General features: G+C 42.1%; 1 protein-coding gene across 2 annotated transcripts; it reads right to left on the reverse strand.

Moving 5' to 3' along the window:
• Positions 1-3,271: 3,271 nt before the first annotated feature.
• Positions 3,272-12,139, reverse strand: rhbdl2 (rhomboid, veinlet-like 2 (Drosophila)). 2 transcript variants are annotated; one of them, XM_062539341.1, is made up of 8 exons: positions 11,669-12,139; positions 10,981-11,215; positions 10,019-10,167; positions 8,450-8,562; positions 8,066-8,166; positions 6,392-6,452; positions 6,164-6,225; positions 3,272-4,682 (listed from the first exon to the last, which is right to left on the reverse strand). In XM_062539341.1, the coding sequence occupies exons 2-8, from the start codon at positions 11,209-11,211 to the stop codon at positions 4,506-4,508; spliced, it is 894 nt and encodes a 297-aa protein (XP_062395325.1). In that variant the 5' UTR covers positions 11,212-11,215; positions 11,669-12,139; the 3' UTR covers positions 3,272-4,505. The 2 variants fall into 2 exon arrangements, with proteins under 2 accessions (XP_062395325.1, XP_062395324.1); XM_062539340.1 differs by having other exon boundaries at positions 11,656-12,139.
• Positions 12,140-14,210: the final 2,071 nt, after the last annotated feature.

Raw genomic sequence — 14,210 nt, forward strand, 5'->3', positions numbered from 1 at the left:
CATGGTTGATGATCAGACAGCATTCATAAGCGTAAAGTAATGCGCTATACCAGTAGCCTGGCGCGCAAGGCAGCATGGGAACACCCACTATACAGTGTCACTGATCGATAACGTACAACATGGCCACAGAAGGTCAACTGGTGCAGCAAGTTGTTGACAGCACAATGCAAAGGTCAGGGAGGACACATTGTGTGCTCTACCTGTGCTGCTATTATCATATATGAAATGAGATGATACCAACAGTGATTCACAATGTTGAAAAAAAAAACCCACATGCAACCATTCAAGCTAGACTCTGCCAACTCCCTTGTGGACGATTTCCTGACACGTTTGACGGCTAAGTATGGAGCTGAAATAAGGGGGTGCAGCTGGAGTTCACTCAGGCAAAATGCCCCTGCATCAGACCACTCTTCACCACACCTCACGCCAATGGCCCCTCAGGGCTGCTTTGCGTGACGTCCCCAGACCGCAGGGTCAGCGTCCCCAGGGCAGCGTCTTCTATCTGGAGCAGACCTGGCTGTTGGCGAGGCCATGTTTACAACACCCAGTCACAAAAACATACATCACGCACTATGTTGCCAAAAGTATTGGGTCACCTGCCTTTAATCGCGTATGAATTTAAGTGACATCCCATTCTTTAGAGTTTAATATGATGTTGGTCCACCTTTTGCAGCTATAATTTGATCATTCCATTTGGCCATTCTTCCAGAAGCACATTTGTGTGATCCAATACTTTTGGCAATATAGTGTATCATCATCATCATCATCATCATCATCATCATCATCATCATCATCATCATCATCATCATCATTATTTTCATTATTATTATAATGCCTATGCCTTTGCGGGCTGGCTGCCAGGCATATGCAGGTTGTCCATCTATGCATTATGGCACAGGGTTTGTGCAATATCTCCCAAGTGAAAGGTCAGTGTCTGGACAGTATATCCACAGCTAACTCGACCACACCAGTGGACGGAGCATACAAATACTGCTCATCCCAAACTCATCACAGAAGTACTGGTTCCTCCTCTACACAGACTTCCTGATGTTATGAGCTGCTCATCAGACTGTATATATACAGCATGCATGCAGCCTGTTGTTGGTGTTTAAGGAAGTTACAGTATGTCAATAATATCAAAATACTGACACAGTTTTTTCCACAAGATTTTAACAGAGTATTACTTATTGTCTATTTTGGACCTATTCAGAACCACCTTGTTATGAATTAAACAATGCTGAAATCAATCAGTTAAAAAATGATCCAACTCTTCATAGCTATAATCTATGCTAAACTCCATGCTGAAGTGCAGTGACTGGTGTGATTGGGACTGGGTCACCATAGAGATCTAGCATCTCACTGTCACCATATTTTGAAATAGTGGCCTGCAGCTCTGTAGTATTATGAAACACTGCAAGGCTATACATAGCATGTCCGTCCTCTCTCTTTTTTATCTGCGCAGCAAGACACACGGGTAGTAGTCGGACCCCTGCTGTGTGCTGGGATGTCCCCATCGATGACCCCCCTGGTGGAGGTAGGTCGAACGAATCAGAGCCTTTTGATACGGATTTGGTCATGCACATTGACCCATATCATTTCAATTGCAGGTTATAAATAGCTCCATATTGGGTGTGAGGGAGAGCCTTTTTAAGGATCTAGTGAGCGGCCCTCACACATCACACACAAATGGACCAACACTGAATTTCTGCTTTTTTTTTCTTTTTTTTTTTTGCCCTTTGGTTGTTCCAGTTGCTTATTGGTTTAAAAATGCTGGTATTGATCCTGTCTGGTGTGGATGGCATGAAATGATGGTCTCATGGCATACGGCACGAGTCCCCGCATGCCCCATCCAGTGCACTGTATGCTGATGTGGTCAGATCGGGTGTTTTGGAATGCCCGCAGTTTCAGCAGTTCATTGTTTCGCATGTTTAGAGTGCAACATGTTCTGATGTTTTTGTACATATTTATGGACATCAAGCACCTTGAGACATGTGCAATGTTTTGGCGCTCTGTAAGTGAAATTAAATTGAAATTATTTGATAATTGACAAATTTAGGTGCTATCTCTTATAGACCCACAGACAGACAAACAGTGTATGAGATTGTGAGTTTTATGTTCGCTATGGGGTACGTACATTAACGGTGAGCAATAGGTCAAGTACATTTTCAATTTATAAAAGAATTTTGTATTTCAAAGGAATTTCAAAGCATCATTCCGGAACTCAACAACGAACACAAAGTATCAAGTCACATTCATTAAAATCTCATGCACAATCAGTCTGCCTCTGTTGTGAGTTTGTCTTTAATTATAACATCATGGTTATAATGATGCAGTAATTAGAGTTGTGCCACAGCCATTTCAAATGAAGGTCAAGCCCTTACATTTGTTTATTAGTCCTATTTAGTGTGTTTAAGCCCATGCGTTTTAGTGCATTCCAAATTATTGCTCTGTGTTTGACCCAAATGTCTGGAACCAAGGTTTCTGTGTCTTTAGAATTGGCCCAAGCGGTGACCTTTTTGGGAACTATAAAGCTCATTTGTGAGCTGATTTGGATGGAAGTGCTTGGTAAATGCATGGATGTAAATGTCAGATTATTTAGCACTGGGCTGAGGAACCGCTTTCCACGTGAGCAGCTCATAGTTCAGCAACCGAAAGGGAGCAACTGTAGAATTCAGTGAATATTGATCATTCATAGACTGGAGCTTTTTATAAAACCCACAAACCACATTGATGTTAAATTAATGCAATTGTAATTAATTCAATATTTTGTTCATTTGCTATGATTTAATTTGTTTCCTTAGAAACGGCATTGCCATTTAAAAACAAGTACTACTTTACATGTGCTTTTGTTTTCACATTTGCTGAAATCTTAAATGCTTACGAAGCCCCACTAGATGGCACTGCAATGCATGTACACACACACAGACAGACAGACAGACAGGCAGATACACAGATAGAGTGAGTGCATAACCAAATAGCTATAGTGTATCAATAGGCCTTGGCCGGAATGTTCCACAAAAACTGTCTGGAAAGCTGGTAGTCCAAGAGGGCAATCAATGGATTTTCTGAAAGCTCCCGTCTATTAATTGGAAACAGAACCAAACAGTAGCGCTGCATACACAGCCATGCCAGGACACACACACACACACACACACACACACACACACACACATACACACACACACAAACCCAAAATTATCCAACCATAACCCATTAATGGATTACACCTCATTAACCCTGCAGTTACATAATGAAAACAAACTTGCTCAGATAGGTAGAAATAATGTATTTAAATGTTATGCAGTGAATGAAAAGGTCACATGCATTGGAATGTACTTAAACAAATGAAAACAACCTGAAACAAACAATACAAAAACACACTACAATTTGTATACAAAACCTGGAATTAAGTTCATTTAACAAAACATGTTTACTAAATCACTTGCACTTTTTGTCTGTCGTCTCTGCGTCCTGCTATGTTCGATGGACTGTTTTCCTGCCGATAACAGGAAAATCTTCCATGATGAAGAGCATCCTGACACAGATGAGTGATGCCCTGAGTGACTGCCATGGCCTGCCCTCTAGTGGCCAAACGCTTACAGCTCAAAGCAGATGAATCCGGGGTGGTCATATACTTGTAGCATTACATTACATACATTTCATCCCCATCACACTTGTCTTATGTCCACAGTAAAGAGATAATAAAACATGAATGTATTGAAAGCTTTTCTGGAATTAACAACGACTACAACAGCAAACCCTTCTGAACCACCTGCAGTGCCAACATTAAGACTGGAAGCATTGCTTCATCATTTCCAAACATGCCAATTAACTACTTGGCAAGACGTTGACTGGTGTGTGGGAACCAAGATACCAACTAAGGCTTGTGTGGGACCTGAGTCACTGCCAGAGCATCAGACAATGTAGACAAAGGATACAGCAACAATAACACACGTGATACACTACACTGGTGATTACAGCTAACTGATACCACTTCCTGTTTGGGAGGAAGTGACTACAATGTATCAGGCCCACCAATCATTACCACGTGAACTATGTTTTTCAGTAGTGTCAAGCAATCTGACCTCTCAGGACAAACAGACCAATAGACTAAACTATGGAGAAAACTAATCTTACAAAAGCTTGGCAAAAGCGCTCATTCTTTTAAGAAAGGAGTCAATATGTTGCCGTTTTAAAAAACGACCATGTAGTGTGTAATTATTATAACATCAATAATAAAAAATACTCATCTGAATGTACAGTAAACTATAAGTATTGTATCTTATCAAACTGAGTGTAAAATGGCCATTTCATACAACATTTTTACATATAGTATCTTTTGTATATTGAACCAATATTTTTTACAATATAGAATACTTGGCCAAAGACAACGCCATCTTTGAAATATCACAAGCACCATCTAACTCCTTAGACAGTTTAACCATTTTAAAATATATGGCCAAAGACAAACAAACAATACAATTCAAGTCAGCACCATGCCGTCCTCATGCCGGGGACAGAAAGATATTGAAAAGTACTGCAAATATGAGACAAACTATGTATCCCACAATGCACAGCCAAAAGCGGGGGTCCTTCAGGAGCTTCTTGTTGTAGCTGCTGAAGAAGACGTAACCGATGGTCATTCCTGCTACTCCTCCAGCGATGTGAGCCACGAAGGACACCTATGGGCAGGGACAGAGACCAGTCTCATCACCCTCACAGACACACTTCTGGTAATCCCCTACGTGTTATGGTTATGGTATTTAGCAGACACTTTTGTTCAAAGCGCAATTAACAACAATATAATAGTTCAATTTAACAGTACACAATTGAAAAAAAAAATGGGATGACACAGCATAGCATGGGACGACACAGTAGTAAAAGCATATTGAATGTTTACTCTCTTTAACTCTGATGCCCCGCCCCCACTACCAAGCACCCTCCCATCAAGTTTGTGCTCGTTAGTGACTGTGCACAAACTGTGATTGACATTCAGATCTGCCAGTAATTATACAGCCCTGCATGTGTAGGACCAGAAGGACCAGAAGTGGTGGATTTTTTGAAAAACAAATAACAGGCTCTAGGTGGAGGTAGAAGCGCAGGGTCTTTTTTTCAAAAAACCAACTGATCTACAGTCCTATTCAAACGTTTGGGCACCCATACTAGAGTTGACTAAAAAGAGCCTTACTTTAAAATAAGCCATTAATATCAATTATCAAATATTAACAACAAATATCAATTTTCAAAAGATATTTTTTTTATTCCTCTTTTTAGTCAACTTTAGCATGGGTGCCTAAACTTTTGCATATGACAGTCTGTTTCAGTGAATATGACCAAAAACATCTTGCCAACTGCAACTTTAACCTGGTGAACCTCTGTAACTGTATAATGTACAGATAATTGAACTACAATACATTGAATTCCTTGAATTTCCCCTTGGGGATCAATAAAGTATCTATCTACATTGCATTATGGCATAGAGGCTTTATGGTCAAAATTGGCCTTCAGATGCCAGTGCTTTGGGCTTTCAAATATTTATTCCATTTGATCCAATAACCCCACCCCACCTCACCTTCAAAGGGACAGCAGCATGTCTAACCGTTACCACAAAACCACAATACAGACTCTTGTACTGTAGTGTCACAGACACATTGTAACTGCCCTCTTTGAAAGGCAGGGTTTTCCAGCATTCCTTTCCATGAATGGACACCTGCTTGCTCCAGCTAACAACCATCTAAAAGTGTGGTCATGTGGTGACTGTGGGAGGGGGGAGGGAGTAGTACAGTAACTGACGTGTATGGACCCCTTCCCACACCTCCATCTCTTTCCAGCCACCCCCTTCCTTGTGCTAACCTGTCAAACCAGTCATACGACATGATAAAACTAGCCCATAGCCCTGAGACAATACTACTCCCCCTCCCACAGTCTCCACAAGTCTGGAACAAGACCAGACAGGTTCAGAAGTGTGACCTGATCAAGTTTCAGTTTAGACTCTTCATGGTGCAGGTGTCCGTCCATTTAGGGGGAAAGGACTACTACGGGAATACTGGAAAAGCCCTGCTTTTCAAAGCTGGCCAGTTACAACGGGTCTGTGACAGTGCAACACAACAACCCTCTCACGCGAGGACACGAGGGAATATAGAGTATGTGGTCAGGTCATTACCTTCATACCAGCTTCATCACTAAGAAATCTTCTGTACAGTGCAAACCCAACATCTGTTCCCACTGGTATAGAAGAGGAAATGCAACATAATCAAACAATGGCCAAACGTACACTGCCAAGGACAGATATCACAGACATCTAGCCTTGGATGTGTTTGGAAGGAAGGGTACAGGAAAGGGATTTCAATCAAACAGACCGATGACTGATTGTGCTTTGATATATACATACCAATGAGCAGGATGACCAGTATGCGAAATATTCCTAAAAGAGGCATCATCTCTCTGTAATTCTGCAAGAGAATAAAGGGAACATGATTTTAAGGGAAGGAAGAATAACAGTATTATAGTTACAGATGGGTTATACATTCTGAAACGTCATCCACTTCAAGTGTCTTACAGAAGTTATGTTAATGTTATTGGGTAAACCAAAAGCAAACCACTACCCAGTGAAAATAGTGAGTGAAATGACTTGCTACAATAACTCTATTTGCTATGGATAATCACTGACATACACATACTTTTGGATTTCTACACAAATGAGGAAGAAGAACTGGATTATATAACAATTATGCTCGATCAGGAAACCATGGGTTTCACTAGACTATAAGCCACAAAAGACTTGTTGTTCCCTCAAAGTTTCTGTCAAGAATGAACAAACAAATAAAGAATGAATACAATCTTTGCGAAACATGTCATTGCCCTAAAGGAAGCTGGCCTGAAAATGTCTATGACCTTTTGTTAATGTTTGTTTGCTCAGCAGCTAACTACAGTAGAAGCTAAACTGCAAGTGTTAGCTTGTGTTAACATAGTCAAATGGGACACGTTCATACGTATGATTCCATCAGGGTTAAATACCATATGTGCGGTTAAACAAAGCTCTTCCATGAATGTCAACAGTACATACTTTCTGAGCCATTTAGACTCTGACTCAGTTGGAGACAAACCCCTAAAGCATAAAGTCTAAATAATCCCATGTGACAAAATGACTGTGTTTGTATGGAGCTTTTCTCCAAAATAGCTTTGCAGATTTATGCCTCTCAGTTAACCACTTCACACACACATTTACGCATACCGATGGTAAAGCTTCCATGCAAGGCACCAATCTATTATAGCCTGACATAGCCAGACTCAATTCTATTCAGAACCTGAGTCTGGTAACACACCATTGGGATATGACTAGGCGTGTTTTCAACTGATACTGGGAAAAATGCCTAAATACACAGGATAGACTTAACCAATCAGAGCAACACAATATGTGAAAACATTCTTCTTTTTTGACACATGCTTTAATTGCTGTTTCTGTTTTTTTTCTTCTTTTGTTTGTTTTTTAGTTATTGCACTGTCCATGTTGTACAACAGACACAATAGCAAAATCTAGCGAAATCTAACATCTAGCTTCTCTAGTGACAAACATTGTACTTGTAAACATTACATTATATTTGGCTGATGTTTTTTAGCCAAAGCGACTTAAAACATGGTAAACATTTTAAGATTTTTAAAGCAATTCTAATAACAATTCTAGGAATATCTAAAATATATAGTCCAGTAAAAGTGAAAAAAAAGTGGCAGAAAATGGTGAAATTCAAAAAGTAGAGTGCAGTAGGAATAAGCGCATCAATGAGTGCAATTGTCCGGAGGGGGAATGCGGCTGGGAATGACCGCCATCTTGTTGTCCCTGTCAAGGTTGCCATGGTCGTGGAGACCTCAACAGGCACAATTGTGGGCGAGCTTAAACACAGGTGGCTTCCAAGCTAGCCAATCTACACATCAAAACAGTCCGTGGTTCAGTGGCCCAATTTCAGGAGGAGCTATAGGCTCGAACCCGCAAACTTTGTTGCCGAACGACTCCCGTACATCCTGAGCCACCGTCACCCCAACAAGACATACAGGACGAGGCACTCACCACCACTGCATTCATGAAGTAGCCACCCATGAGGGCGTAGACGCCTCCTGATGCCCCGACCAGAGCGCTGAGAGGGTCAAAGATGGAGCTGGCCAGAGACCCTGAGAAGAACACAGTTCAGGTTGGGAAGCGATCTATACCTTGATACAGAGGGCTTCACAGTGACCCGCCGCCTTACACAGACTTTACACAAAACAGACTCATCTCTTGTTTTCGCTTAATAGTACTGCCGTCATCCGGCCTTAAAACCAAACTTAAGCTGAAGTTCATTTCACCCTATACATCCTCCTGTGATAGCACAGCGAATATTCATTGAAATAAAGGCAGGGCCTTTGCCCTTTGATTATCAGACTACAGGGACAAGTGTGACGGTTCTCAGCCTACCAGCAAGTACTCCGGCCAGGTAGACCATGCCAACCTCGAAGCCTTTGTGTACCAGCTCCAAGGGGATGCCCAGGAGAAGCTGCATGACCAGGTTCCCCATGATGTGCTGCACCCTGTTGGGGTGGATGGGGGTGGATGAGAGGAAGTGGAGAGACAGGACAGGTTAGGTCAGACGATGGGAAAAGAATCAAAGAGGCCTCTCAGCCCAAATTCACATCAGCTGTTTCAACATCCCCGTGCTAGCCTATTTATTGAACTAAAGCACAGATGTGGAGTGAATACATGGGCAAACATGACTAACGCCCAAGCTCCTCTGGAGTTATTTCCATGCACTGTATGGAGACAGCAGACGTGCTGCTGGATAAAAATGGTCAACCACAGCGCACTCCACCCCAGTGGATAAGGGCCAAGCACAGAACACACACAGGTTAAGGGTGGCAGGCAGAGACAAGTACCACGTCCAAGTACCAGTAACTCACAGCTACTCCCTGAAGAACCTACTTCCATTACCTCATTTAGTAGTAACTTTTACTACAACAGTCACTGTGTGTTCAGCCTATGTAATGTTCTGGCAAAATGACACTACCACAGTTTAGGTGACAGTCTGAGACACATGGAGAGATTACTACCAGACCCACAAAATAAGAATGAACTGAATTATGTTGTAGTCACTTTTATATCAAAGTAGGCATTGACTGAGTGCATCAAACCATGTATACTTGAATGTCCCAGTGTGGATTTTGAAAGTCCAAAAGTGGATGATACACAGGGTAACATTTTGAGCAATTTTCCACGGAATGTTTCTGACCAATGTTGCCAGGTAATGTTTATGACCAACGTTGTTTGAGCAGCACTGATATTAAGAAACACTTTCTTATCTGAAGGACTCAAAACATCAGCGGGCAACTTGTTGGGGTCATCCAATCAGAACATTAGGAATCCATCATGTGACTGAACATTGCTCAAAAATGCTCCATGTATCATCACCATAAAAACAACTTTGTTTACTTTTTTGTCGTTTGTATGCCTGCCTATTACCATGCACTTTAGTATGCTCCACCGCCACTGAACTTCTTCCTACATACTGTATGCGTGCCAATTCATTATAACAGGATGCCAACAACTTTGGATATTGTAAAATGGCATCTACCTTCTCATTCCAGCCCGGTCATAACACCCACACAGTTTACACAACAAGGTGCAGTGCTGCCAAAGGGTGCACTCAGGTCACCATGGAGTTCAAGCACACCCAAATGCAGCTCGCATTAGCCGCATGCAGTTACTCATCACAACACCCATTCAAACTGTGGCTCAACTGCTATTAGAATCTAGTCGAACAGCTAGCATTATTTTTATAGAGAAACACAATGCAATGGTCAAACACACACTTTGATTAAATAGTTAGACATTATTTTACCAAAATCTGGTCAAACAGAACATGTGTAACATGTTTATGTGAATCCGTTAGTTACACTACAGATCCTCCTACAGCTTCTGCTATTCTAACCCCAGACAAACACACTATACAGTATAAGCGGTTGAAAATCTGTAGCATAAGAAATGACTCACCCTGCATGGACAAACATATAGGAGATAAACCGCCAGGCCTGTTCCCGCAGATCCGGCCTGTACGTTAGCGGACTGTTCCAGATGCCGTCGCCAAGGGTCACCCACTGCTTCTGCGGCTTCCACACTGCATAGTAGATAAACACCGCCAGCTGACCAGGGGGTCAGAAACAGGGGATTCATCAAGAGTCTGTATGCAACTGAAGCACCTTAGCCGTCCACCATACAGGAAAACCCTGCGGGTTTTGCTCAAGTCAGACTTTATCTGAATATGTGGTGCTGAGTCCATAAGGGTCATGTTCAAATATTGACACAGAAAACTACTCAAGTAAAAGAGTGACAAAAAGTCAGCAAATACTACATGTAAGGTCAGCGTTAGTAGTGCTTTCCATCCTGGCTGCCCAGTCAGAGGGAGTAAGGGTAAGGGAGGGTGGGAATACAAACGAGACATTCATGGCACATGCTTGGCCAGTTTCATGCTTTCTTTGACTGGTGGACTGGTCATGTTGAGCTGAATCTGGGCATTCAGACTGGCACACTGTGCCACCACAAACTGACCCACAGCAGGGTGGCGAAGTGAAATCATGGACAAGTGTTGCTCAGTTATGCTACTCTCGTTGCTATAGTCCTACATCACACTGGCAAAACTGTCCTTGCTTTTGGATGAGCGACGGAGACCATAACGTCTCTGGCAACATGCTTGCCAACGGGCACTTATCTGTACGCTACTGATGCAAATAAAGCAGAATAAAAACGGACACAATCCTGAAATGAATGTCATAATATCAAAGTACAGGTGTCATATGTCTGTGTGAAACTGCCATTGTCTATGTGTGAAGTATATGCACCCTCTCCCTTTAAAATGAACATAGGTCTAATTGTAAGGTATATTCTATCAATCCTTCCCCGTGGTGTAGTAGCTCAAAAGCAGGTCTGATTAAAGTAAGGTGTGATCCAACTGTTACCTCTGCAAGGCTGATAGTAATGATAAAGATGGGTGGAGGGCAACAGTTGGCTCGTTCCATGTATGTGCTGCGCAGGTCTTCTGGAAGCATCCATCTAGACACAGAGTTCTGAAACTTTCCGCAGCAGCCGATGCCATCAACCTCATCAGCACCTTCACCTTTCCTCCGTACCCTTTCCTCTCGCTGGTCAGATAGAGGGTCCTTCTCTTCCATCTCAATAGTCTCCTCCATGATTCTGTGGCCAGAGTAAAATTAAGTTAAAAAGGTCAACATTATCGTTGAATTGTGGTAGGCTCCGATTCTCCTATATGCACATAGTAGAGGTTTGGAGCCAAAGCCATATTTTTGCCTCGTAAAATCATTCCTTAAGTAGCAGCCAACAGATGCTAAATGTAGCCTTCCTTTGAGATTAAGGGACTTCCTGACTCGCCACAAAAAATCTTTTCAATGAGGAATGCGTATGATGGCACTCCAACAATTGTAAAGTCTATGACGTCTTCTTGTTTTACACTAATGGAGGTGTGCCCCTTTCTTCATTCAATAATTAGGCTACATTTTCCCCAAGTAACTTTGGTTGCAGCCCTTAAATTGCTTCTTCTGTACGCGCTCTTCCAGTAACAGGCAAATATACAGTGAAGTAGCAATGAATTAAAAGTAACAAAAAAAAATACTTACCAAATAGATTTACCTTTTGTCTTTCTTGTGCAGCCAAGAAGGTTACAGCCAGCAACTTGTGTTCACTTGCACCTCAGGCGCAACTGTAGCTACCAGAAATACCACATCAAGCTCCAGCCAAAGTTCCTGACGCGCGTATATGTGGACTATGAACCAGGAACTGGCTTCGAAATATTTACAATAAAACGACTCAAAGTGACAATTTCATTTCACTTTCATTTCAAAATTGGTGAGTTGGATGCCGTGACATTACCATGACCAAAGATAAGCTAAGTCTGACCAAAAGATTTGTTTTTCCTGCTTGGGGAATTTCCTTCCTTTGGATTGAAAAAATGCCCTGCGCATCCCACACACAAACAGATGCTTCAAGTTCCCTTAACATCTAAAAATACCCCACAAGTAAGGTCTTCAATCGACGTCCAACTCTGGCAGCCATTAAGCCACATAGCCAACAAGCATTTCCGCACCTCGCTCACCTGAGATCGCTGACGTCACTCAAGGTATGGGCTCCGACTGCTTATCTGTTTTACCCAACCTGTGGCAGGCAGCTACTGTTATTTTCTCTTACTTAAGATGCGTAATGGTCGGTTGTGAACATATTTTTAGTTTGAACCTATGAGCATAGCCAGAAATAATGAAGGTGTGCATGCGAGCTTTTAGGTGGCCTCAACCCAGGGAAAGTGAGGCGCACAGAAACAGATCAGAAGATCTAAATTGAAAAAAAAAAAAAAAAAGGTCTACAATTGTGAAAATTGTAGGTCTACAAATTAACACGTGAACTGCTTTGTTTATTTATTAACAAATACTGTGTTTGGCACCCCTTAACAGTTTTTTTTTTTTTTTTTTACCATAACAACGTTTCCAAAACCATTTTTATGGCACATAACATGACTTCTGCCCATGCCAGAGCAGCCTTCTGTAGGCGATTACCGATCTAGCAACTTTTTTGTTTTGGGTAGGAAACTACTTTTTTCCCAACAGCAGAGGGCACCATTTCATCAGTAAAGCGATTCACCATCAGTCATGTGAAAGACTAGGGTGAATCCGAGGCGGACAAAACGTTGCAAACTGTTTGATTCAGTGCAAACACTGATGCTGAACATTCAGCTTAATAAGGCCATTGTTTGCTCTCTTTTCAATTTTCTTCCGAGCCTGATCAAAATAGTGGAAATATAGGCTAGGCTTGTATTTCCTTTTCAACGTCTCATTACAACACGGAGTCATGTCACATGCAGAAGTTTTCAGACGATACTGCAATTGTGGGATGTATCAGGGATGGGCAGGAGGAGGAATACAGGAGCCTGGTGGAGGACTTTGTGCAATGGTGCAGACTCAACCACCTACAACTCAACACGACCAAGACCAAGGAGATGGTGGTAGATTTCAGGAGGTCCAAGCCTGCTCTGCTGCCAGTCACCATTGAGGAGGTCAATGTGGAGGTGGTGAACACATACAAGTACCTGGGCGTACATCTGGACGATAAACTGGACTGGTCAGTCAACACTGAAGCAATATACAAGAAAGGGCAGAGCAGGCTGTACTTCCTGAGGAGGCTGCGCTCCTTCAATGTCTGCAGCAAGCTCCTCTGGATGTTTTACCAGTCTGTTGTTGCCAGCGTCCTCTTCTATGCTGTGGCATGCTGGGGAGGAAGCACTAGGAAGAGGGATGCTGGGCGACTAGACAGGCTGGTAAGGAAGGCTGGCTCTGTTGTGGGAGCTGATCTGGAGTGCATCACTTCAGTATCAGACAAAAGGACCCTGAACAAGCTACACAGCATCCTGGACAATGACTGTCATCCACTCTACAGCACTATCATACAGCAGAAGAGCTTGATCAGCTGGAGACTACGCTCCATGACATGCACAACAGACAGACTGAGAAAGTCATTTGTACCCAGGGCCATACAACTGTACAATGCTTCACTGAAGGGAAAAGGAGAGTTGGACTTCTATGCATAGTATATCTGCACCTCCACCCTCTTATACACTTACATGGCATGGCTTACATGTCTACCCTCATGTCTAACTCTTATATTATTACTATGTTAAGTTTATTTTAATTGTCCATATATTTATATTAGTACTGTTGTTATTATTATTACTATGCTTACATTTTGTACTGTACATATTTATTACTGGTCACTAGAATTTAATCTTGCACTGTTGCACTGTTGGACTTATTTGCACTACCAACTTGACACACACCTCAGACTGGATCACAGTACCAATCCTCAGTACATTCATGCATACCTTATCTATAGTATTCTACTGCTCCTTTAGTCATGTTGATTGTTGATTTGCTTTTTAATTTTCCTGTTTACATTGTTTACATTGTACTGTATGTTGTGTGTGGTGTCTTAAGCTGCTGGGACCTTGAATTTCCCCTTGGGGATCAATAAAGTATCTATCTATCTATCTATCTTATTTTTAATCGCTCGCCCATGCATGCCTTGAATAGGACTGGTTTGTGTAGGACTGTAGGCCTACCTCTGACACGCTCACCAAATGGGAAAATTAGGCCTACCTCAAAAGCCTGTTGTTGCATATTGTTGCAAC

This window comes from Sardina pilchardus, chromosome 6 (assembly GCF_963854185.1).
Source record: "Sardina pilchardus chromosome 6, fSarPil1.1, whole genome shotgun sequence".
Lineage (NCBI taxonomy): Eukaryota > Metazoa > Chordata > Actinopteri > Clupeiformes > Clupeidae > Sardina > Sardina pilchardus.